General features: G+C 45.7%; 1 protein-coding gene across 3 annotated transcripts; it reads right to left on the reverse strand.

Annotated features, from left to right (window-relative positions):
- Positions 1–11: 11 nt before the first annotated feature.
- On the reverse strand, positions 12–24,666 carry PDCL3 (phosducin like 3). 3 transcript variants are annotated; one of them, XM_060309188.2, is made up of 7 exons: positions 24,519–24,666; positions 21,848–21,977; positions 19,313–19,403; positions 18,982–19,125; positions 17,824–18,032; positions 15,570–15,725; positions 12–29 (listed from the first exon to the last, which is right to left on the reverse strand). In XM_060309188.2, exons 1-6 carry the CDS (start codon positions 24,522–24,524, stop codon positions 15,583–15,585), a joined length of 723 nt encoding a protein of 240 aa, XP_060165171.1. In that variant the 5' UTR covers positions 24,525–24,666; the 3' UTR covers positions 12–29; positions 15,570–15,582. The 3 variants fall into 3 exon arrangements, with proteins under 3 accessions (XP_060165171.1, XP_060165172.1, XP_030694658.1); XM_060309189.2 differs by lacking the exon at positions 12–29 and adding an exon at positions 7,164–7,182; XM_030838798.3 differs by lacking the exon at positions 12–29 and having other exon boundaries at positions 12,688–15,725.
- Positions 24,667–25,310: the final 644 nt, after the last annotated feature.

Below are 25,310 nucleotides of genomic sequence, written 5' to 3' on the forward strand. Positions count from 1 at the left end.
GCATGTAGCAGACACTCAGCCCATGCCTGCTGGAAAAGTGAACGCAGCCATGAAAATGAATCCAGTAAGAGCACAACCTTTAGCTCCGAACCCAGACGCTGCTCGACTCATTGTGACTCCGGGTGATGGCTCATCTCCACTGTGGACCCAGCGAACTTTGGGGAACTACCATAGTGCCTTTCCTTTCGTTCCGGTAAAGGCCCTCAAAGTGCCGGCTGTGTGCCAGGGACCACGTAGGTGCAAGGGACACACGGGTGGGTGTCAGCACCTATCTTCAAGGGGTTTTGGGCCAGAGGCACCAACTGCTGCTCACCAGAGCGTCAGCACTGCTGTTAACATCACACCACTGCAGGGAAAGGGGAAGGACACTTGGTCTCTGATGGTCATGGACTCAGCGTGGAGAAGGCAGCCTCTCAGGGAACTGGAAACTCCATCCCACAAACTACCTCTTATCATCATCCTGTCTATTATTCCCTTTAAAGCTAACTTGCATTCCAAGTTTCGGGGTATTGTCCCAATTTTATTCCTGGCTTCAGTCAACATTCCTGGAAAGTCAACGCCTAAAGCCACACTGGCTTCCCTTAGTCCTACTATGCGGGGAAAGGGTGCTGAAGACAAGAGGTCAGAGAGAGAACCCAGTCCTGCTTTTTAGCCTCTATTTTCTATGCTCTCTTTGGCTTCTACCTCTCCAAACAAGCTTTTAAAGAAATCCTAATTGGATAACCTTTTGGGAAGCAAAAATAGAAGTGGGTTTCTTATACTAAAATTATATCAAACAAAATGAAAACATTAAAATACCAGAAACAAGCATAAGTGATGTTTTTCACCTGGGCCTGGGGCAGGTCTGTGTGCTAACAGAAGTTGTAAACAATGAAATGCTGAACATGGTAACACTTCTATATGGCAAAAATGGACTAAAACAAAACAAAAATAAACAAGTTAAAAACAAAGATAAACTGAGAAAAAACAAGAAACACACGACAAAGTGCTAGTATCCTTAATATGCAAAGAGCAGTCACATATCAATAAAAAAGGAATACCTCAATAAAAATGGGTAGAGAACTGGTAATTTTTCAAAGACATACAAATGTCCAATTATATAAATATGAAAATGAAATTGTTTTCTTGATTGGTAGGATTTATAATACCTAATGCTGACAAAGGTGTTTGCGGGAGTATAAATTTGGCATGTTTCCAGAGGGAAATCTCTGGAATACAGTAAACAAAATGGTAAATGTGTATGTCTTTTACCCAGCAATCTCACTCCTAGGAAAACAAGAAAATAACTGGCCAACTGCATAAGCAACATGTTCATTGAACCATGGTATATACGTGGTATAAACTTGAAATCGTTTGTCTTTCAATAATGGAAAAGAATAATTTTTAGCTGTGAGCCAAAGTTTTAATTGGCTCATTATGACATTATAGTGTCTTCATTAAATAAATTATGGTATACCAACCCTATATCATCCTATCCTATTAGCCACTAGACAGGATAATGTAACTCTATATTATCACAAAATAGGACCAGAATATATTTCTGAGCTTTAACAACAGCAACAGAAAAGTGAGAACTATCTCTCAATCCATAAAAAGATTGTGAGTTGAAAGGATGTTCATCAAGATGTTAACAGTGCTTTATCTGTGTGTGCCTGGATTCAGGATAGTTTACTTTCTTCGAACATTTAAAAAGATTCTTAGGGCTTCCCTGGTGGCGCAGTGGTTGAGAGTCCGCCTGCCGATGCTAGGGGACACGGGTTCGTGCCCCAGTCGGGGAAGATCCCACATGCCGCGGAGCGACTGGGCCCGTGAGCCATGGCCGCTGAGCCTGCGTGTCCGGAGCCTGTGCTCCGCAACGGGAGAGGCCACAGCAGTGAGAGGCCTGCGTACAGCAAAAATAAATAAATAAATAAAATAAAAATAAAAAGATTCTTATATGGCAAGAAGGTATTGTTTTAAAATCAGAAAAATACAAGCTATTTTCATGAAAAAAAAAAACACCCAAACATACACACAAGCCCTGCCTTTCAAATACATCCAATCCAGTGACCACACTTAAGCACTGAGGTAGGAGATACAGAGATAGATGGAAACATATAGATATATAGATTATAGATACATCGAATACAGATGCTTGGAAACATTGCCTTGAGAGAACAGAAAAGCTACATTCTGAGGTTTAAGGCGAACTGCACGGTTCTTACTTCCCTCCGGAGTAACACCGTTCTTTCAAATACCCCCAATAAGGCTAACAGACGCTAAGAACGATCCACAATAATACACTATAATATTGATTACGATTCAAAACGTAAAGGCAGCATTCAGCCGAGACTTTGGGCTTTCCGTGTCACAGGCTCTGGTAGAGCTTCTCTGCCTGGAATACACCTCCCAAGGCTCACATTTACAGTAAATGTAATTACACTTTAATGGCATTCATCTCATTCTGTCACTTTTTCCATAGCTCCTATTTTTAACCAGCACAATGGGAACATTTGTCCTCTGATTCACTGATGAGTTTTTAGGCCAGGAGTCTGGCTTTTTAAATGACAGTTCCCTTAATCCTAGTGCTGATTTTTTAAATGAAGTAACAGCCTGTAATTAAAACAACGGAGCACAGGCAACCTCATGGAATAAGGAGAGCGATCCAGCACTGAGTTCAGGTAATGCGGTCCATCAGCCACTGTGCCAGAAGCAGGAAGTGGGGAACAAGGGTCTGACTCTGGCTTTGTGGCCTCGGAAGCCACTCCAAGGTCCTGCACTCAGTCCCTACGAAAAGGGACATTGATCCTGAGGTTCCCCTCAGTCAGGCCCACCCAGCAGGGTGAACCAACATCAACCAGAGGCTTTTGCTCCTCTGGAAGAAGCCGGGGCATCAGTTCTGCCCACTCAAGCAATGCACGTGGGACTTCCACAGACGATGGGGCTGGTGAGGCTCTCCTGTCAGATCAAATTCCATGGAGACGTGGAGGGCATGTCACCTCCCCTTGTGTCTCAGCCTGCGGGGGACATCTTCACCCAGCAGAATGTAGTGGGAGTGACTCCTGTGATGTCTGGGGCTCAGTCACAACAGGCCACCAGCTTCCTGCTGGCTCTCTTCACATGCCCTTGGGACACTCCCTCTCGGAACCCAGCTTCCAGGATGGGCAAAGCCAGGGCCGTGACCAAGGCATGAGTGGGCTCTGGCCGATGGTCCCAGTGAGCCCAGCCCTCGAGCCAGCATGACCCAGCCCCACACATGAGTGAAGGAGCCTCGGGGTGACACAGCCCTGGCCACCTGAGTTACTCCTGGCGTGAGTCTTACTCGCAACACTGTGGAGCAAAGGAAAGCCATGCCCACTGGGTCTTGATTCACAGAATTCGTGAGTGTAACACAAAGGTGGTTGTTCCTGCCACTAGGTTTGTGGTGGGCTGTGGGGCGGTAATCACAGCTGGAACTCCAGGTCTGATGAATGAATTCATGTAATAAACGCTCACCTGGTACTTACCAGAGCAAGGCCCTCTACTAAGCAAGATACAGACATTAATTTGTATTATGATTATAATATTGACCTTTGTAACGGCACTGTGAGGTCCATATCATTTCCATCTATATTTTACAGTTGAGGAAACTGAAGCTCAGAAAAGTTAAGTAACTTGCCCAAAGTCACACAGCTATCAAGCAGGAAAGGTAGCTTCCAGACTGGGGTTGATCTAACTCTGGAACACACACTCCTCAACCACTTGGTAGGTACGCTGGTTCTGCCCAAATCTCTGTAGCCTAAACTTCATGTATCCACTCCACCAACAGGCCCCAGCATCCTTTGCTTCTTTCTGCCTGGCCTTGCTAAACTGTGATCAGATGCTCCAGGGAAGCTCACCTGTTCTGCACACCTCAAGAAACATCTAATAGAAAGACACTTTCTCCCTAGGAATGGGCAAGTTCATTAGGACCCGTGGAATCAGACCCTGATAGTGGCGCCATTAGGTTGTGCAAAAATCTGCTGCAGAAGGTCTCGCCGGCTCTAGGCACCAACTGAAAATTAACAAAACCTTCCCTGTGGTCCTTCCCAAACAATTAAGAGTCCTGAACAAAAATGGCAAAGCTTCTGACCCACCTAATGCTCTATTTGCAAAGAGAAGGACAAACTCACTAACTTAAAAAGAGTTGCCAACACAGGGCCTCCAAATAACATTGATTCTTCCCTCCCACTCCCTTTCCAACTTTCTTTCCCTCTCTCCCTCCCCCCTTCCTTTTTTCTTTCTTTAAATGATGCGCTTACTGGGTTTAGGGTGAGAACCACGAGAGGTCACCAACACAAGTGGACGCTGGGAGAGTGTGGGAAGAATTGTATCTGTCTGATATGTCGTAACGTGTTACAAAATCGCTAGAAGAGCAGATCAAATATGACTCAGAATTCATTTTGAAGAGATTCGCCACCCGCCAACCCCAATCCACTGTTCACTGATTGAAGCATAAAAGTGTATCCAGTAACACTGAAAGTTCATTCTCCCAAGACCTCTCACTGCCAAGGACGTGTCTGGCTGAATATCAGTAGTAGGATCTGCCGAGGAACAGTGAGGGGAGATCGAACAAAAAGCCTCGGAGGGAATTCTCAAGTCCGGGGAACTTTCATTCTGCTTCCTGTCCTGCTGGCTGATGCCATTTCTCTCTCTCAGACTCATTCTAACACAATGTAAAATGAAAAACGTGCCTTGAAGCCCAGTGACTTTCATCCTACTGTCTGTGAATGTGGTCACTGCCCTCTATGAGCTGTACATGATTCCCAAAGAATTCACACGTAGGATCCCGGAAGAGGACAGGAATGGCCCGGATGCTGCACAGCCCAGCACGGGGCCCTCTTTCCACGATGATGCCATTCCTGTAATTGCTTCTGTAATTCATCCATTAAGAGGGCTGATGAACAGTCTGAGATCACACAATCAACTGTTATGCAGTAGAGACCTCAAATAGAGAAAAATCAAGGGAAAAAAACCCCAGCATTTAATCCATGTGGAGGAGAGGCGTCCTGGAAAGTGATAAATGAAACAGTGTGAGAACATAAAAGCCTCATATGCTTTTGACTGAGAATCTTACTCACTAGGACACCAAGAAAGTAAGGGGTAATCTAGAAAGAGATGTTATTTCCTAACATTCTAAGCAAAATTTAAAAAACCAGAGGAAAAAATAGATTACACAGAAGGACTATGTAATGGTGGAAATAAAAAAGGAAAGAAAACTACATGAAGTTCCCCAAATAAGAATTGAAGATTCTTCCCAAATTGTACTGACAAACTTACTGTATGAGTTTCTGGGTCATATGAGGCCCCGTTTATAATCACAAGTACTAGGACCAAGCAATTCATCTCAAATGAGCGAATCCACCATGATGCCAAAGGCTCTGTGCTTTCAAACAACAGGTTGCTGCTGCTGGCAATGGCGACTACTATTATTACAGCCTCGACAACAATGAGACACCAGCAGAGTGTTCTAAACACTTTACAAATCTCAGTTCATTTAGCCCTCACAATAACCATCTGGGTTGGATCCTTTTTACAGATGAGAAAACGGAGGCACAGGGAGGTTAAACACGTTTTAACGGCACCATGAGAAGCCACTGTAGGTGCTGCAGGTAGTGATAAGGATGAAGCCATTTGCTCCATGAAGGTTGGTCCCTTGGATAATCTGGAGTCATACCAGGCTTCGGGGTGTAGTCCTCAGCCTGACATATTCAAGATTATCCTTTAAGTTAGAGCTAATCGAGTCTCAGGGATGGATTTGTACAAACCACTATAATCCAGCTTTAATTATAAACCAGAATACCCATTTACGAGAGGTTCCCAAACGTCCACTAGTTCACAGCTCAGTAAATTTTTCACTGTGCCCCTAAGCCAAAAAAACCACGTACCAGTTTCTTTTATTAAGTAGTCAGGGCCAAACAACTTAAGAAGCACTCAGGTCCTAAAAACTTTTAGCTGTTTGAAAATATATATATATAAGTTTATTATTTATTAACGGGACGTGAGCGCCTGTCGGGCGCTGCGCGCTTTCCCCACCTTGGAATCTGACACTGTCACCTTCACTTCCTGCTTCAGGTTGAATTTTGAGCTGTATCTGCTTTTAGCAAAGCAACTGCCAAAAACCCTGCTTAGGAAAGATACGACATCATCCAAAGAGGGCAAGTGCAAGCTTGTGTCAAAGCTGTGAACCCCCTGCAGGTAGCAGGTGCTGTCGTGTTTGTTAAATGCTGTGCCTCCCTTGACAACTTAGGATACCCCCCCCATTAACCTGCTGCAGGAATCTGGGGTGCCTCGGCACACAGTTTGGGAACTGCATTAATTTATAGGAAGAAATACAACTGCCAAGTGTACTGGACTTCACCCATTTTCTTCCCAGTAGTACTGGGAAACCAAAACAGAATGAGAAAACCTTTGGGACTCAAAGTCAGTAAGGGCTGGTAACAAGGGGCTGATAGATCTGTCCCAACTTTGATCTAGTTACCGTGGTTACAGTACTATAGCCCAGTCCAGTCCAGTTTGTGTGCCTGCGTGTGTGTGTGTGTGTGTGTATGTGTGCGTGTGTTCATTACACTATTTTATTTGGGGATCTTCTCAAATCCAAGGGATAGAACAAACAGTTGCAAGGTTTTTTTACTGTTTTCTGTAACATTTGCAGAAAGGCAAAGGATGATGTGTGAGTCAACTTTTTACTAACTACAACTTTTTATGAACTATACATATATGTTTTGTAATTACTCTTGAAGTTTTTTTAAAATCACCATCTCAGAGAAAGTTACCTACAAAAAAAGAAGTACTGGTCTTTAATTTTTTAAACAAATACGGTATCTGCTTTAACAGGTATACAAAGGATAATAGCAGCATTTTTCCTATCAGGAAGCTGGTATTTTCAACATTTTAAATATCAGTGAACGGCTTCAGAGTTTATGATCTGCTTTCAAAATTAAAAGCTAGAATGGTCAAGTTAAAATAGGCTTCTTCATCCACTATAGGATATAACTAACTCATTTCATCAATTCTAAGCACCGTTCCCCCTCATTTTTGACGTTTCCGAGGGCCGGGTGCATCCTGCAGGGTCTGTTGGCCAGGCAGCTGCCGGGATCAAGTTGGCTTTGCTCGCCACCTCCTGGTAGAAGCGAGGAAGTACCAGCATCAAATCTAGCAGCACAGGGCATCAGAGCTGGACTCCTAATGGAAGGACATTTTAAGATTAATTAACGGATTTATTTTGCTTCTGCTTGCCGTTTTATGTATGCACAAGAGTGATACGTGACAAAAATCTATGTTAGAATACGTCTAAGCGAGCTCTTTAAAAATATAAAGTAGAATGAACTTCCGGGCAAGCTCAGACTGGCTTTGCACCACCAGCATCCCACCCCATGTCTGTCTGTCCAGGTCCTTCTCCCAGGTCGACACCTGCCCGGCCCTTGTGTAGGCGCAGCCCAGAAGTGCACGAGAGTTTACCCCCCTGGGAGCAGGCTTCAGGCAGTGGGGGTCAGGACTGAGGGGTATGTGACCCAGCCTCCCCTCTGTGGGTGGGCAACGCTGCGCACTTCCCAGACGGCCCTAAGCGATGGACTTCCCACCGCCCGCAGCAGTGACCACAGATTCTCACCCTTATGCTGGCCTCTCCCCCTTCCAGCCTCCCTCTCAGCTCCCTCACTCCTGCCTCCTGGACCCCCTCTCACTCTGCACCCAAGCCCTTGGCTCAGGCTCTACACTGGGGCAGATGCAAACTAAGACCTGTGCCCTTTAATCCCGGCACTTTATCACAGAAGAAAGTCAAGAACCAAGCACCACCTTTTTACACTAGTTACAACTTCCGATTTGATGTGACTCATGAACCACCGTATTTTTAAAAAGTCAACTTTGTTTTGTAGTACGGTGTTCAACTTCCAGAAAAACTAACAAGATAGTAGAGAGTACCCATACATCCTGCACCCAATTCCTCTACTCTTACATCTTACATTAATATGGCTCATGGGTTACAGTTAATGAGTCAATATTGATACATGGCTATTGGCTAATAACGTCCATACTTCATAATTCTTTCATTCTTCTCTTTCAGAATCCCATCAGGACACCTCATTACATGAGGTAGTCACGTCTCCTTAGGCACCTCTTGGCAGGGGGGGGTCAGTTTTCTCAGATTTCCCTTGTTTTTGGTAAACTTGACAGTTTTGAGGAGTTGTGATCAGCTGTTTTGTAGAATGTTCCTCAACTGGGATTTGTCAGATGTTTGTGCACGATTATGGGCTTGGGGGAGGAAGACCAAAGAGTTTATCTTGTATCATTTTCATCCCATCACATCCAGGGGCCAAACTAGCAACATGCCTTATGCCGGTGACTTTGACCTTGGCCACCTGGCTGACAGAGCCTGCCAGCTTTCTGCACTGTAAAGCTACTCCTCTCTTTCCACACTGGTCACTTTGGAAGGAGGTCACCATGTGCAGCCCATGCATCTTAAGTGTGAAGCATCCACATAAATTATTCTGAATTCTGTGCCAGAGATGGTCTCTTCTCCCCACTTGGTTATCTAATCTCATCACCTGTCTGTATGGACTCCTGGATATTTACTTTACACTTCGGGTTGTTATCCAGTATTTACTTTGTTGCTCAAACCGTCCAGCCATTAGAAAACTCCTGCATCCCTGTGGCTCACTGCTATCATTGTGATTTTTGAGTTTCTTTTGAGCACGTCTTTATTTTCTGGCACAAGATGATCCAGGCGAATCTCGTCTATTTCCTGCTCCGGTTTTATAATCAGCTACTTTTCTAAAGAGCTCTGGTTCCTTTTTTAGGGAATGGTTATTAGAAACCAATATCTGAATGGTAGGTGCGGTCTTTGCAACGGGGGTGTCGCTGCTTTTAAGCCCCTTCGACGGACAGAGCAAGGAAATGTGTTTACTAACCTGTGTATATTACACTACCTAAATTTGTAACCACCGGGGTCTGCATGAGTTCATACTGATGGCTCCAACTCTAATCCATGACTCGTGGATCACTCCAGGCTCTTCCCCCAGCTTCTCTGTATGTAACCTTACACTCTAACGGTGAGAACCCTGGCTCCCACCATCCGCCAGCCATTTACTTGTTTAAATCTAGAATATCACAGCAGTATCAGAATTGCTAACGCTACCAATGTGAGAAATTACTTTATGAGCTGCGGTGCAGTCCTTACGCAGTTTCTTTGGTGCTTCATCTTACAGACTCCACTCATTTCCAAGGTTACTTAGGTCAGCACCATCCCCCCAACCCCTTCCGCGAGGTTGTTTCATACATTTATAATACAGTTAATTGTTGTGTCGGTCTGTTCCATCCATGTATCCCGATTCTCTAAGTGATTTTTTTTAATGTGCATACATTAAGATTCCATTTTTGTGCTGTAAAGTTCTATGGTTTTGACAAATGCATATTGTCATACCTCCACTTTCACTGTATCATTCCGAATAGTTTCATTGTTCTAAAAATCCTCTGTGCTTTACCTCTTCAACCCTCCCACCCTCCCCCTTGAACCCCTGGAAACCACTGATCTTTTGAACATCTCCACAGTTTTGCCTTCTCCAGGATGTCCTGTAATTAGAATCATATATCTAGTAGACCGTCTTTTCAGACTGGCTTATTTTACTCAGCACCCATGCTTTTTGTGGCTTGGTAGCTCATTTCTTTTGATCGCTGAATTACATTCCGTTGTATGAAATTACAATTTGTTTATACATTTATCTACTGACAGACATTTTGGTTGTTTGGGTTTTGGTCATTATGAACAAAGCTGCTATAAACATTTGTGTGCAGGTTTTCGTGCGGACGTTGGTTTCCAGTACCTAGGAGCGTGACTGCAGAGTCATACGGTGCAGAGTATTAAGAGTATTATTCATTTGTTGTGCTCGCTGTTTAGATTTATTTCTAGCACCTTATTTTCTATGGTTCTGCCTCTTCTGTTTCTTTTTATTCTTCAATGTAGTCTTTTATTGAATTAACTGAGCACCCTCACACACACTATTTTAAAAGTTATATGCTTTTATTTTACTGTTGCTTGAATTTTTTAAACCATATTTTTGCCAACCTCTTGAATACTTTTTAAGGGTCTAAGAACATTTAAACTCCAATTAAGTCCCCTTCAATTTGTGTGCTACTTTGTCCTATTTTTCACAGTTCTATTTCATCTTAGTGTCATAAATAAGACATTATTTGTATTGTTTTGTAAAGTCAATGTTCAGATTTACCCATACATTTTTTGGCCGCTATGCTTTCTTGAATCTCAGAGCTTTCATCCTTGTCCTTCTGCACAAAGTAAATCCTCTAAATTTCCTTAGGGAGAGTCTTTTGATGATAAACCTACTTCTTCTACGTCTGAAATGTCCAGTTCACCCCCATTCCTAAAACAGAGCTTCACTGGGTGTTAAGTCCTGGTTGATAGCTTCTGTTTTGTTGATGCATCTTCTTAGCCCATAGATACTATGACAGTCTCCTGGCTTTCACTGCCACTGCTGAGAAGGCAGTGCGCCGTACCGTTACCGTGTTGTAGGTAATCTGACTTTCCTGACTGCACTTACAAATTTCTCTGATATTCTGCAGTTTCACTGTATACATGAAGGTGTGGATTTACTTCATTTAACTCACTTGAAATTTGTATACCTTTCTGAGGGTTGATGTCTTTCATCAGTTCTGGAAAATCTACCTTCATCTTTCCAAATATTACCTATTTCCAATACTCTCCTTTTAAGATATTAAGAGATACACGTTAGACCTTCTCAGCCTCTCCTCCACATCTCTTCACCTAACTCTTATATTTCCACCTACTTGTCTCTGTGTGCTACCTACGGGGTAATTATTTGCCTCTACTCTCCAGTTTACCAATTCATTCTCCCAATGCTTACTTTTATTTTTAAGATTTAATTTTTTTAAAGACTTTTTTTATATGGACCATTTTTTAAGTCTTTATTGAATCTGTTACAATACTGCTTCTGTTTTGTTTTGGTTTCTGGCCCCGAGTCATGTGGAACCTTAGCTCCCGGACCAGGGATCGAACCCACACCCCGTGCATTGCAAGGCAAAGTCTTAACCAATGGACCACCAGGAAAGTCCCCCAATGCTTATTTTTATAAGGGACTTATATAAGCAACTCTTGTTCTTTACTCTTTTATTTATTTAAACATGTTAAATGTGCTCTTATTTTCGGTCTTGAAAATTCCACCACCCTCGATCTTTGCAATCTATTATGCACTCTTTTTCTGCTGGCTTTCATTCAGAAGTCAAGGCATCCTGTGATTTGGGGGTCTGTGATTTATGACTCTGAGCTCATGTCCCTGTGGAAAGTGTTTGAAGGCTAAATTAAAGCTGAGCTCTTCTCATGTGGATATGCAGTTGCTTTGGTCCAGAGCCCAGGGGCATTACAACTTAAGACCTCCTTAAGAACTTCACAGGGAAAATGTTTAGATCACATGTACCATGAGAATTTACACCCACATGAGGGAAGGCTTGTAACTGAATTCTTAGGGATGCTTGTGCTCTCCTTTACAACCAGTGCTGGCTCCCCCCAAGACTGAAGGCAGTCCTTTGGGAGTCCAGCTGTTTGCAAGGGAATCTCCCTGAAGGCTCATCTCCTGCCACCTGTCCCCCACAATCCATCCTCACAGGAGCTCGGTGTCACCAAGAGTACGTGCCCCTGGAGGGTAAACAGGCTCGCCCATCTTTCCACAGTTCTGCTTTCACTTTGTTTCTGGCCTCAGAGGATGAATTCCTTTCTTGACAGCTCAGTGGCACATTTAAGAACATTTTTAAAAAGTTCCATCCAACATTTTGAGTTACCATCAGGTGGGCTGTTCAGAGTATCTGGTCTTTCACAGATGGAAATGGAAGTCCTGGTCTGGTTCACAAAGTTACTGAAGGGCAATGATGAGGAAGCAGAGGCAGGGAACAGATCCTGCTCTGCTTCGCCGAGTAGTCTGAAAGCGGGGAGTAGAAAGCTTAGATCGGTTGTGGTTTTGACTGTTGAAGGGCAGGAGCCTTTAACGGGAGATGCATAAGCTGCTCTAAGAGAGCCGAGATGGACGTTACTTCTTTCCCAATAAGAGAAGTCCAGAGAGGGCAGTCAAGAGCTGGGTCACAGTGGCATCAAAAATACCACCCTCTCTGCTCTGGCTCTGTAAGCACACCCCACCGCCCAAGGAGGCTGCAATCACATCTACAATGTCTGTCCTTCTTAAGAAGCTTGCCCAGAACTCCCAGCCAACTTCTGCCCACCTCCCTCTGGCAACCAACCTCTGGCAACCAAGGGAGGCTGGGAGTTTAATCCTTAGCTGATCCCACTGCTGCTCAAGCAGAGCTGGGGAATCCTGGCCCTTGTTAGGCAACTAGCAGTCCCTGACACTGGACCCAAACACTTACTGCCTGAGGCCCCACATCAAGGGAGAGGCTGAAATAGACGATGACTTACTAGAACAAAGTCCTAAAGAATGTGGAGGAGAATGGGGTCAAAAGTATAAAGGTTTGGCTTAACCGTGGAGAGCAGACCCATCTTGACTGGACGCTGAACACAGAGAAGACGAGGCTACTGCAGGGATGGGTGGTGAGACTGGCCCCAGGGAACTCCTGGTAGCACATGAGTGACAGTTCCCCTGTGGAGTCACCGAGCAGGGGCAGTCTGCAGAGTGTGGAAAGCCCGGACCATTGGCTGTGTGAACGTAAACATCACGAACACCTGTCGAAAAGGCTGCGTTTATTTATGAGGAACAACTGGTTTCCATAAACAGGACAAAACCACTTCCATAGGAACACGCTTCTAAAGTAGGTGACACAGGGGACTTCCCTGGTGGCGCAGTGGTTAAGAATCCGCCTGCCAACACAAGGGACATGGGTTCGAGCCCTGGTCCTGGAAGATCCCACATGCCACGGAGCAACTAAGCCCATGTGCCACAACTACTGAGCCTGCGCTCTAGAGCCCATGCGCCGCACTACTGAAGCCCATGCGCCTAGAGCCCCTGCTCCGCAACAAGACAAGCCACCACAATGGGAAGCCCACGCACCGCAACGAAAAGTAGCCCTCACTCGCTGCCAACTAGAGAAAGGCCATGCGCAGCAACGAAGACCCAAGAAGGCCAAAAATAAATAAATTAATTAATTGAACAAAAAAAAGTAGGCGACACAGTCAAAACACATTTGGCCTGTCACACTTGAAAAGCACTTTGGCAAAATCTGGGCTTGTTATATAAGAAAACAGAATTTAAAGCTGGAAGTAATAAATGATGAAAAACTGAGGCATTAGTGACAGAGGACCCCCTTCTAAGCAGCCCTTTCGCATCTCTCATAAAGTGTCTTTTGCATCCAGGACGACTTCTCTGAGGCACTTCGGGAAGAAGATGCCCCAGGAAGCCGTTCTGTCTGCAACCTCAGCACAAGGGCGTGTAAATTCAGGTCTGCAATGAGGTGGGTGTATACAACCTAACCGTATCCTTTTTCTCCTCTACAAAATAAGGAAAATAAAGAAGAATCAACTGTATTTGATTATAATCAGCCCTCTGTATCTGCAGGTTCCGCATCTGCGGATTCAACCAACCACGGACTGAAAACACTCTGAGGACTGGAGAGTGAGCTGCGAGGGGCCTGAACATCCAAGGATACCCCATGGGGCTCCTGGAACCAACACCCACTGATGCTGAGGGGCAAGGGTCTTATTCCATCTCACTTCTCCCAATTACTTACTATCACAACTTCCTGGAACCACTTCTCACCAATACTAGAAAGGGTTTCCTAGCACCTGTTCCACAGCCTTCCCCATACACCTTTCCTGCCAACACCAGGAGACAGAATCTCAGGATCTTTCTTGCCGGTGTTCCCTGGTCGCTGTGTGTTTCTGCTGTGGAATGAGACAAACTCAATGCTTAAGAGCCAAGCTGTATCACCTCTAGCACATCACAAATGCTCCAAATGAAACAGAAAGAAGTTAATGGTAGTAACACAGCGAAGTCTCCCAGAATTAACTAACCTGCAGAAGTCTGCACGACAGGTTCGAAATCACGATACTAATTCTAGGACAGACATGTTGCTCTCTCCCCCTTTTTAAATCAAGTTCCGTCAGAACGACTGAACAGCTTCCTGGGGCCTGGGAGCAGTGTGGTCAGACAGAGCTCATCAACCAAGTCCATGGACACCTGAGCTTCTGAGTGCAAACCAAGTGCCCGAGTCTGCATGGAGGCAAGATTTCACAGGAACATAGATCAAAGTGGCACAGCATATGTTGAGAATCACACCCTGTACAGGCTCCGCAGTGGAATGAAGTCTGCTGCCCTGTCACGGTGGACGCAGCCCCCGACCACACTCAGGCACAGCTCTCTCCCCCGGGAGTTATGTGCACCGCAGCTCTCAGGCCAATGCAGCAGCCACGCTTGCACCACCGCACTTCACTCTGATGGCAGCTGACAACAGAAAAACTAACCCATGGGACCAGTAGACGAGTGACAGAACTGACCAAGCTTATTTCGACCCTGCAACTAAAATTTCATGAGAAACTCTTCAAGGAAGACTATGACACAGAGTATGTTTTCATCAGCAGTGCTGGCTCTCACGTGTAGAGAAACAAAGTCACTAACACAGATCGTTCGGACAGATCAAGTGGGTCACAGCTGCTTGTTATTTTCCAAATTACGGCAAAAATAAAGGACAATAATCTGAAGGAACTTTGTGCCCTCTCTGATTCATACTTTTAAGAGTCAAACCAGCACTGAGTACTACATCACTCAACACAAGCATTAGGGAATAACGGTTCCCCTAATTATTCTGTCAATGTCAATTTGGCAAGAAGTGGTAAATGCTAAGAGGATTCTGGTTCAGAAAACATCTTGCTATATATTTTACTGACTGATTGAGATACACGTTATCTATTAATGTGTGTGCTTATATCTATTTCCAAAAAAGAATTTAAGGTGACCTTTTACAGTAAATGAGACTGACGTCTCAACAGCCTGAGACAAAAAATCACTTTAACCAGAAAAAATATTTTACCCCAAATGGCGGTAAATTGGAATCTTTTAGTTACTGCTTTGATAAGGCAGTATTTGTTTCCCCAAAGTTATTGTCTATTTCTTCTAAATAGGATAAATACTAAGACTTCTTCCTACCAATTACACCTGTATTTTATTTGAGTTAATAATCCTGTTGCTACCTCTATAAAAGAATAAAAACAAATAATAATATAAATGCAAAGCTTACCTTGCCATTTTCCACTGTATAATTTACTCACATTACTAAAAAAAAAAAACCCTCCATATTTCTTCTTTTATAGTTTTATGTGAACAAATAGTGAACAGCTTTACAGCTTACCTAAAATACAAGTGAGGAAAACATAGACACCTGCCATACTAATATCTGGCTTTTATTTTTTCCTTAAGGAAATACTATTAATTTAAAAAGAGAGTTCCAAGAAATTTAAAAGGATTCCCAGCAATGATTGCTTCTGAGATCTATGAGATTTGAAACATAGTTATAAAAGGCTAAAACCAAACCATACGTTCCTACTTGTTCCTTTTAAAAAAAATTCAGATGATGTGTCACATCAAGCAAGCTCATCAGGTTACCAGGGCCGCAGCCTTAGTCATCCTCGGAATCACTGGCCCTCCTGGCGGGGACGGAGCACAGCACGGACGAAAGCAGCACATCTTCTATGGGTTTCTTAGGGTTTTCCTCCAGGCTTGTCTTAACTGCTCCAGACTCAGACAATTTCCACTCCAACTCTACATGATAAAGAAAAAGCAAGTTGCCTAAGACACAGTCTGCATGGGGCCCTCAAGCCACAGTGTTTTTCTAAGCAGAAGCTACGATCATCAACATTTGATGACAATTTAATTTGAGGGCCATATTTATAAGGTGCCTGGAAGAAAGGGAAAAATCAGAACCTTAAGAAGGAAAAAAATACCTGCAAACACTTTTCCAGAAGATGAGGTCAAATGGGATATTACATACATTTGAACCTCTATGATAACTAAAATAAAAAACAGAGACTAAATCTATCTTCTAACAGCTAGTTTCTCGGCTTGCACAATTTCCCAGGAAAGAAATCAGCATGAAACATGTAAAGGAAATACTTTTCACAGTCCTGCTGGCACTCTAATCATTAAATCTAAATTTAGTTAACAAAAGGAAATTCTTAAACCTCATGTCCAATATCTCAACCTATTAGAGTCAAAGGCTCAATGTATGATGACATCCTAGGTCTGATACATTTGTTCCAAGTAATAATAATTTTTAAAAGTACCAGAAAATAAAGAATCAGTGACTAAAGGCTCAGCTCCTGTATTTTATGCTCTTGTAATCAGTGGAACTCCACATGGGTGTGAGACCTTGTGAAGCACAATCAAGTGATGTATTTTTCCACTGCAGAAAAGACCCCAGGCAGGACTGAGGGACAGCTGAGAGATTCTACTGCAAATAGCCTGGTTAAAGTGATGCTCTACCAATTAGAAACTTGTTAAAATCTGAACACCAATTTTACTGAGCCGTGTTAATTCAAAGTGCTCCACCAGTATTTTCAGCTCCAGGTACCTTGGTTCAGTGTGATAAAAATTCAACAAATTTCTTAAAAATGATTTTTTTTAAGATTTCTGATTCTTAAGAATATATTTAAATTCACACATATGTATAAATGAATGTATTTAATGTTACTGTTCATTTATATGCAGTAATCATTATTTTACATGTTCACTAATCCTCAAATGAAACTTTTCCTAGAAATAAAAACGATAATTATTATTGTATACCTATCTCTCTTCCCTCATGGTATGTGCAAAAAGACCAAAATAAGAAGCAAACCCATATTTAGTTTGAAACTCCATATGCCTCTGAACACTGGAATAATGCATAACTGATGTAACATGTGTGTCTATGTATGTATGTATATGTTTATACTTTTCCCAGTTGAGTATCTTACATAAAGAGTTACATAAAGTAGAATATAAAGTCATATTTTAACACACATTTCTAAAGACTACTAACTAAAGCACAGTTGGACATACTATTTCACTAAACAGATAAAGAATTCGACTTATCAAGAAACCTGCAGGCCTCAGCTTCTCTCTCTCATGTTATGTGTGCATATGTATTTTAACACCTCCTGTGTAACAGACAGAAAAAAAAAACATATCCTTCAGGAGTTAAGAGGGAGAATAAACTTTTTTTTTTTTTTTGTGGTACGCAGGCTTCTCACTGTTGTGGCCTCTCCCGTTGTGGAGCACAGGCTCCGGACGCGCAGGTTCAGCGGCCATGGCTCACGGGCCCAGCTGCTCCGCGGCATGTGGGATCCTCCCGGACCGGGGCATGAACCCGTGTCCCCTGCATCGGCAGGCAGACTCTCAACCACTGCACCACCAGGGAAGCCCTAAACTTTTAATTTAAAAGCTACTATTCAACTGAGAAAAAATTTCTATAGATTTATATATATGTACATTTGTACATATGCAGATACGTATAAGCATGTGTCACTAATGACGTTCATGTGAATTAAACAAGAAATGAACAATGTGATCTTGAGCTACCAGTAAAAACGAACATATTCAACTGTAGGGACAAATAAAACACATCAGCCATTAATATTAAATATTTTAAAGTCCATTGTGCCCTCTTTTAACTGAGAATTACTAGAGCCCAGTTGTAACTGCCCCCAATGACTTGTCTAAGATGACAGATTCAACGTGCTTCTTCCCTTTTTACAATCACTCGCATGGGGGCAAAGGTGAATCTGACAAGTCATCCTAATGTGTGTCTAGGAAACAGGCACCCTCGTCAACAGAAGCACCTCCTCCCCATCTCCCACGCGCACCTCAAAGAGGCCCTTACCATCCATTGTCAGGTTCATGCCACCGAACACCAGAGGTCCAATAAACTGAGCCTTGATATCACCTTCAAGGTACACAAATATTGTGGGCAGATTCCTATCAGGATAGTTGGGTATGCAGGTGGTTGATATGGCTTTGATAAATTTGACATCAGGAAACTTCCTGGCAAGTCCAATAAAGTGCTGATTTATCAGGGCACACAGGGGAATCCTATAAAAAGAGAAACAGAAGCCAACTGTGATTCTGCATTTGTACCTAATAAATCTCAACTACCCTTCTGCCCTACATAAAACCTCATAATGACTCCAGCCAAGATGAACTAACATTTAGACAAAACTTTCTAACGTGTTTAGGCAAAGGGAGGAACTCAAAATCCAAAGCCCAACTTAATTTGACTGAAGAATAAGTTAGAAACACAGCTCCAATGTAAAAGGTAACTGTCTTGCTCTTCTATAGGCGAGAGCATTCAAGGCTTACAATGTGTGATTCAGAAAGCATTTCCTGCTTCAAAGAAACTCCCTACACAAGCATTAGACTCCACAGGATGGTAATAAAATTGGAGGAGAGAAGCGCTGGGGGTCCACTGCCTCACTCGCCATGGACAATTCACAAAGGTTGCCCTCACCATCGACGAAGAGTGATTCATTACATGGAATTGTGAAATGCCTGAGCTTCTCCAGAGGGACAAGTGACTGAGGAATTCATTTACAATTAAAAAAAAAAAAAAAGTCTCCTCTGCTACACTGTAACAAAAGCATTCCTATTAGTCACATATTAATTTGAAAGTCTTAAGACAAAAATTAGGCTATAAGGTTTGGGCAAATCAGCAACAAAAACACTAGTTAAAAAAACAAAAAACAGGGCTTCCCTGGTGGCTCAGTGGTTGAGAATCCGCCTGCCAATGCAGGGGACACGGGTTCGTGCCCCAGTCCGGGAAGATCCCACATGCCGCAGAGCGGCTGGGCCCGTGAGCCATGGCCGCTGGGCCTGCGCATCTGGAGCCTGTGCTCCGCAACGGGAGAGGCCACAACAGTGAGAGGCCCGCGTACCGCAAAAACAAAAAACAAAAAACAAAAAAACCTCCTGGGTGGATTAAGCCTGAGATGTTCAAGATATAAATTCAAATTAACATTTAAATCCAGTCATGAGATCAGCTCACCCTTGTCTGTAAAGGTGCAAGATGACCCACAAGCCCTCACCGGCTTTGGTAACTTCTTGAACATAATCCTTTCCTGAGATTTCCAAAACTTCTCCAAATTTATTCTTCAGTTGGGTTGCTTTCCACTCCGCCAGTCTTTGCTGCCTGCACAACAGAAGGAAGAGAGAGACATCTTACAAACACACACACACACACACCCCACCCCTTTCACACAGCAACCTTTGTAACGGTCCAGGTTTACTTATCGATTTGCCAGATTTATTAATGTTTCAAAGGACACACATTTTAGTGCCACACAAAAAGCCAAGCAGTCCCTCTGGGCGGCACTAACCTGTACATTGCAACTGCACGTTCGTCTTCCTCATTAAATTCGTCTTCATTATCCTCCAGTTCTTCCAAAGTCATGTCTTCATAAGTTTTCACTGAATGTCATTGAGTTGGCAAGAAACCAGAAATGTGAAAGATGAACAAACACATTTTGGTTTTCTTCCCTTCACTCTTTTCCTAAAGGAGTGCATGCAACACCAAAAGATCCCCAGCCCACCAAAATCCAAATAAAGAGTACTTAAGGTGTTACACTAGTAAATAAGAAGGAGAGGGTGTATTTAAAAGACAGCTGCCGGCCTGGCTCTCTTACCTCCACACAATAAGGATACAAACGGGAAGTTTCCCAAGTTTATAAAAGAGGAGAGTTGTATTTGCCTGAGCTAACCTGGCCGGATCTTCAAGCACAGACATTCACGGACAGGTGCATAACAGTTCTCATGCCTCTGGGGAGATAGAGGATACCCACTGAGGTCCTCCCCAGCACACCCTTCCTAGAGTGAAAGGGCTATCCCCTGGTCTTCTCTTGTGAGTGCTAGGCAGCTCTACCTTTTCTTTTAATCAACTGCTATAAAATCTGTATTTTGTTTTATTGCCATAAACACCCTTGCTTCTTGACATCACTTCAGGCCTTTGTCCCCAGACCCCCACCCCATTACTACCTGAAACTGCTCTTATCAAGGTCAATAATGACCTCTGTCTTCTCAATGGATGAGCACATCTGACCCAACCCATCACCACCTCCTCCCCAAAAGCCCATCTTCCTCTGGCCCCCTCTCCCCCCTCCCTCTATGGCTGCCCCTTCCTCAGGCCCTTTGCTGACTGGACTCGTTTTCTTCCTTATTGATACTCACTCCCTTGGTTGATCGCATCTCACAGCTTTAAATACTAGCAACGTGCTGACAACTCCCGAAGTTATGCCTCCAGCCCGTATTTCTCTGGCTTGGGACAGCATCCCCAGCTGCTCCCTTACCATCTCTATTCGTCTAACAAAAATCTCAAAGTGACCATGTCCCAAACAGAGTTCCTGATCTTACCTCCAAACCTGCTCCTCCCCAAGCCTTCCGCATCTCAGCTGGTAGTAACTCCATCCTTCTGGCCGCTCGAGCCCAGAGCCCTGCAGTCATCCTTGACTTACCTTCCCTCACACCATCATAGGATCCATAAGCAACTCCTGTCAGTCCTACCTTCACAACACACCCAGATCTGGCCACTCCCACCCACCGCACTGCTCCAAGCCAATGGTACCATTTGCCGAAGGTACCACTGCAGCCTTTTCCAGACTGGTCTCCCCACTTCCTGCCTCGCCTCCCCACAGTCTGCACTCAGTAAGGCAACAACAGGACGGTGCTGTCAACACAGAGGACACGTCACTCCTTTGTTCAAACCTCCAGTGACATCCACCTCATTTGGCAGCAAAGCCAAGGTCCGTACTAGAAGCTACAAGGTCCTAAATGGTCCGAACCCTAGTTGCCTCTTTGAAGCTCCTACTACTGTCTCCCAGTCCTGCTGGCTTCCTGGCGGAGTCTCCAACATGCTTTCCACTTCTCACTCACCTCCCTCAGGTCTACTCAACTGCCAGGGGGCCCTCTCTGATCCTTTCTGCAATTATACCCACCCCTCCTCCGGCCCCTTCCTGCCTTATCTTCCTACATTTCACTCACGTATCATGTACTGTCTGTCTCTCCCGCTAGAATGTAAGCTCCAAGAGGACAGGGGGTTTTGTCCGACCCGTGCACAGCTAAAGCCCCACTGCCTAGGAACAACACCCAGCACACGGCAATCCTTCAGTAAACATTTGCAGGATAAACGCTTTGTAATAAATCCTTCTCTAAATTAGCTCTAACAAGTCAACAGGGGACAAAAGGCCTAGCCCCTGTGGTCAATGGTTCTCAAACTTTGGCGTAAATCAGAAACTCTTTGAAGCACTGGTTTAATATGCAGAGTCCTGGGCCTTACCCCCAGAGATTCTGTTTCAGTAGGTTCTGTGTGTTGTTGTGTGTGTGTGTTTTTTTTGGGGGGGGGGACAAGCACCCCAAGGGATTCCGATTCAGGTGATACAGCTACATGTGAGAAAGCCCCTCTCCTAGACCCTGTACACTGCAAACATCTTATGCTTCCCCAAATCAAGCTGTTTTAATATTCGTAATCAGACCACAAAGATAAAGTATACCCTCACGAGAATACAAACACTAAAAGCTTTTGAGCAGATTTCCATGACATTATCCAAAGTGAATCACAGACCAGGAAAGTCAAGACTTGGAAAGACTTTCCTCGGGGTTATCACGCGCTCATCCGAAACAGACGAGGAACTGTGGAAACGGAGGGGGCCTCTGAAGTCCCCCTAATTCTGTGGCCCAGCAAGCTGAAGCCAGAGATGCGCTGCGACCCGCCTGAGATCCCAGAGGCAGCATCCAGCTCAGCACTCCAAGCCCTGGCTCCCAGCTCTTGCTCAGAGGATCCTTCTACCAAAGCAGTGAGAGGCCTGGCGAGTTGTCTCCTAAGCAGACAGACGCGCAGTAACGAGTAGCGGCACGCTCACCAATGGACTGCTGAAGGACTCGCTGCTCCTCCTCTTCTGCCTGCTTCTCCAGATCTTTCAAACTCTCCTTTGAGGGCAAGATGCCCTTTTTGCGTAAGATGTCATTCCACTCGGTGTCTGCATTGGGGTCCTAGAGCAGGTGGACCAAGGATACCATGAGTGCCAAGTCCACTGTGGAGGGTGCCATGGGTAAGGAGGGGTCAAATGGGAAAGTGGGGCTTCCCTGGTGGCGCAGTGGTTGAGAGTCCGCCTGCCGATGCAGGGGACACGGGTTCGTGCCCCGGTCCGGGAAGATCCCACATGCCGCGGAGCGGCTGGGCCCGTGAGCCATGGCCGCTGAGCCTGCGCGTCCGGAGCCTGTGCTCTGCAATGGGAGAGGCCACACAGTGAGAGGCCCACGTACCGCAAAAGAAAGAAAAAAAAAAAAACGGGAAAGTGGTGGGAAGGGGAATTCACACCAAACTATTCTGTGGCCTATTTCTCAGAAAGTGTCAAAAGACCCACAACCCCTGTTCCAATCCTCCTGTCTTGGGGTAAAAATCGGGCTATGATGTGCAGATCGGCATCAGTGCTAACAGCAAGGCTCTGAGCTGGCTTCCGGTATTTTCATTAATGACTTGGAGGGATTCACTCCGCAGATATTAAATACCTACTATATGTAAATTATTGTACTAGATGGTAGGGAAGCACAGTGAACGCCAAAGTCATCTACTTTACAGGTGAGAGGAAGAGATAGGCAATGAATAATTAAATATACAAAGAGATATATTACAAATTATGGCAAATGCAATGACCAACAGGCTGCTGAGCTAGAGCGTTCCAGGGGGCCTGCATTCCACAGGATGGCCAAGGACGTTCTTTCAGAAGAGGTGACGTTTAACCATGACTGGAGGGTGAGACGAAACCACAAAGAGGAGTGAAAACTTAGGAAATTACTTTCCAGGCAGAGGGACCAGCCTGTGCAAAGGGCCTGAGTGAGGAGATCAAGCATCCTAAAGCCCTGAGTGGCTGCAGGAAAATCAGAGGGAAAAGAGCCTGATTGACTCTCTAACGCCCAATCCAGAGAGGAAGAGCTGAGACCCCGTGGAAGAGCTCACAGCGGCTGCTGCTTACTGATTCCTAGGTGCTGGGACCCTGCGAAGCCCTTTACCTGTATCTACCTAGTTAATCCTCACAAGCCTGGGACAGCCACAGCGCCAGGCTGGAACAAGTCAAATTCACCAGGATCAAATGTCAGAAGGATAAATGTCGAAGTGGGCTCTTAGCTCCAGAACCCAGCGGCCCAAACCCTGGTTTGGCACTGCTTGGCGGGAACACTGCTAACGGACCCGGTCTGGAATATGAAACCAGGGAGCTGTGGAAAGGGCACAGGGATAACCAGGCCTCAGCCCCAGCTCCTTGTCCCAGTCTTGCTGAAATATGTCAAAAGAAAAACTAGGGGCTTCCCTGGTGGCGCAGTGGTTGAGAGTCCACCTGCCAGTGTAGGGGACACGGGTTCGTGCCCCGGTCCGGGAAGATCCCACATGCCGTAGAGCGGCTGGGCCCGTGAGCCATGGCCGCTGAGCCTGCGCGTCTGGAGCCTGTGCTCCGCAGCGGGAGAGGCCACAGCAGTGAGAGGCCCGCGTAAAGCAAAAAAAAAGAAAAAAAAAAATACGAACAGAATCCTTTCCACAGGGTGGTCAGGAAGGAGGCGATGTTTTTAAGCCGAGACCTGAAGGACAGAGGATGCAAAGGAGGCCAGGGCAGCCCTGAGTTTCCTCTTCACCAGACGCGCTGGATTTGGAGATGATCGTCCTCTCCAGCCCCTAATCAAACCCATACTAACTCCATCTCCCTTTTGCCGCTGAGTCAGAGATGAGTCCCTCAGGGTTCCTGACCACAGCGAGATCCGGGAGGCAGCAGAATGACTCTGGCGAAGGGTCCTTCAACAGTGACCAAATTGAGTTGTCAGAGATTTTCTCATAAAAGCATCCATTTCCACGGTGTCATTTTTTCCCACTTTTCCGTAGGTTTTAGTGAAATTCCATTAGCAAATTCCTGATACAATGAAAGAACAAAACTGGGGGATGTGGTTTTATCCATTTTAAGATGGAAAGTAATTGGGCTGCGGGACCCTCGGGCTGAGCTCTGGAAGCCAGGGAGTCCAGAGGGGGCGCACCTCTCAACCTGAACACCAACGTTGCGGGGAGGGTGTAATAACCCCTCACCCTGCTCTAGGTGGAGTCAGAACACGGGTTATGTTATGGGACACCCCACCCCCCAGGCGGGACCCTCCACTCGTGCAAGCCTCAGCTTCCATCCGCGAAGGGGTCCACAACACACCTGCTCAGGTGCTCGCTAAGAGAGTTAACAAGTAGGAAGTAACTCTCAGTTAAGACCCGGAGAGGCCTTCACAGGCCGCACGGGAGACGAGCTCAAGGAGAGGCAGCCCCCAGGGCTGAGATTCCAGAGTGGGACACACGGCGTGGCGACGCCCAGCCCGCGGACCCGCGGGACCACGCCCGCCCGTCCGCACCGCGCCTGCGCCGGCCTAGCCGCGCGTGGCCTCCCCGTGCCTGCGGGGCCCGGCGCTTCCCACAGGTCTGGCAAGGACAGCCCGCCGCCGGCGCAGACCCAGCGGGACGAACGAACGGCCGCAGCCTCCAGACGTCGCGCCCCCCGGCTTGCTCACCTGCATTTTCTCACAACTCCCTCGAGCCCGGCCAGCGACGGCCTAACCACCCCTCAGCTCTCTTCCGCGCACGCGCGCAGCCGCCGCCCCCATTCTTCTCCCAGCCCGGCCTTCGCCCCGCCCCCCGGGAGCGAGCTGGGCGGAGCCAGCGGGAAGGGAACTCTCTCCTCTGAGCCTGCGCCCGCTTCTCAAGAGACTGGCGCGAAAGCTGTGCGCGTGCGCGAGGCAGGACGCGCCTACAAGTGCGACTCTGAGCCAATCCCCGGGCGCTACCTAATTAGGGCAGGTCTTCGGCCTCCGAGCCCTGAGGCCGAGGTGCCGTCCGCTGCGGGACCGGGGGGCCTTCCGCCGCGGGACGAAGGTGTCTGAGGTCTCTGCCCAAGAAGTTAGAATTAGAAACGCGTTTCAGTGATTCAGTGTTACAACTAAAAATGATGCAGGGTTACCTAAAACAGAAAGGTGAAAGTCTCTTCACCTGGTTAAGCCTCAGGCGTTTTATATTTGCAGAAGTGCTTAGCCCTTTGCGGGGCACACTGGAGATACCGAGTAGAACTCAGCAAACTGAATTGTAAGATACAGGGGCTGGGCCCCAGGCTTCTGTGTATGCAGCACTTGGAATTTGAGTTAAGAAAGCAATACTCCTCCCTGCACATCTGAGCTAGGTGGCCGCCTCCTGGCAGCTTAAGCAGACACAGGTAACACAGACCCACACATCTATAGGGTAGGCTAGGACTCAACTTGGACTCTCAACTTTGGCTACATTAGAACCACCTGGGAGCCTTCCAAAAACTG

This window comes from Globicephala melas, chromosome 12, assembly GCF_963455315.2.
Source record: "Globicephala melas chromosome 12, mGloMel1.2, whole genome shotgun sequence".
In the NCBI taxonomy this organism is placed as follows: Eukaryota; Metazoa; Chordata; class Mammalia; order Artiodactyla; family Delphinidae; genus Globicephala; species Globicephala melas.

Coding starts and splice junctions, on each gene's coding strand:
- PDCL3 (XM_060309188.2), bottom strand. Junction 19,404..21,847: donor AGTCCTTCAGCAGTCCATTG/GTGAGCGTGCCG, acceptor AATGACATTCAG/TGAAAACTTATGAAGACATG. Junction 15,726..17,823: donor CATGAACCTGACAATGGATG/GTAAGGGCCTCT, acceptor TTTATCATGTAG/AGTTGGAGTGGAAATTGTCT.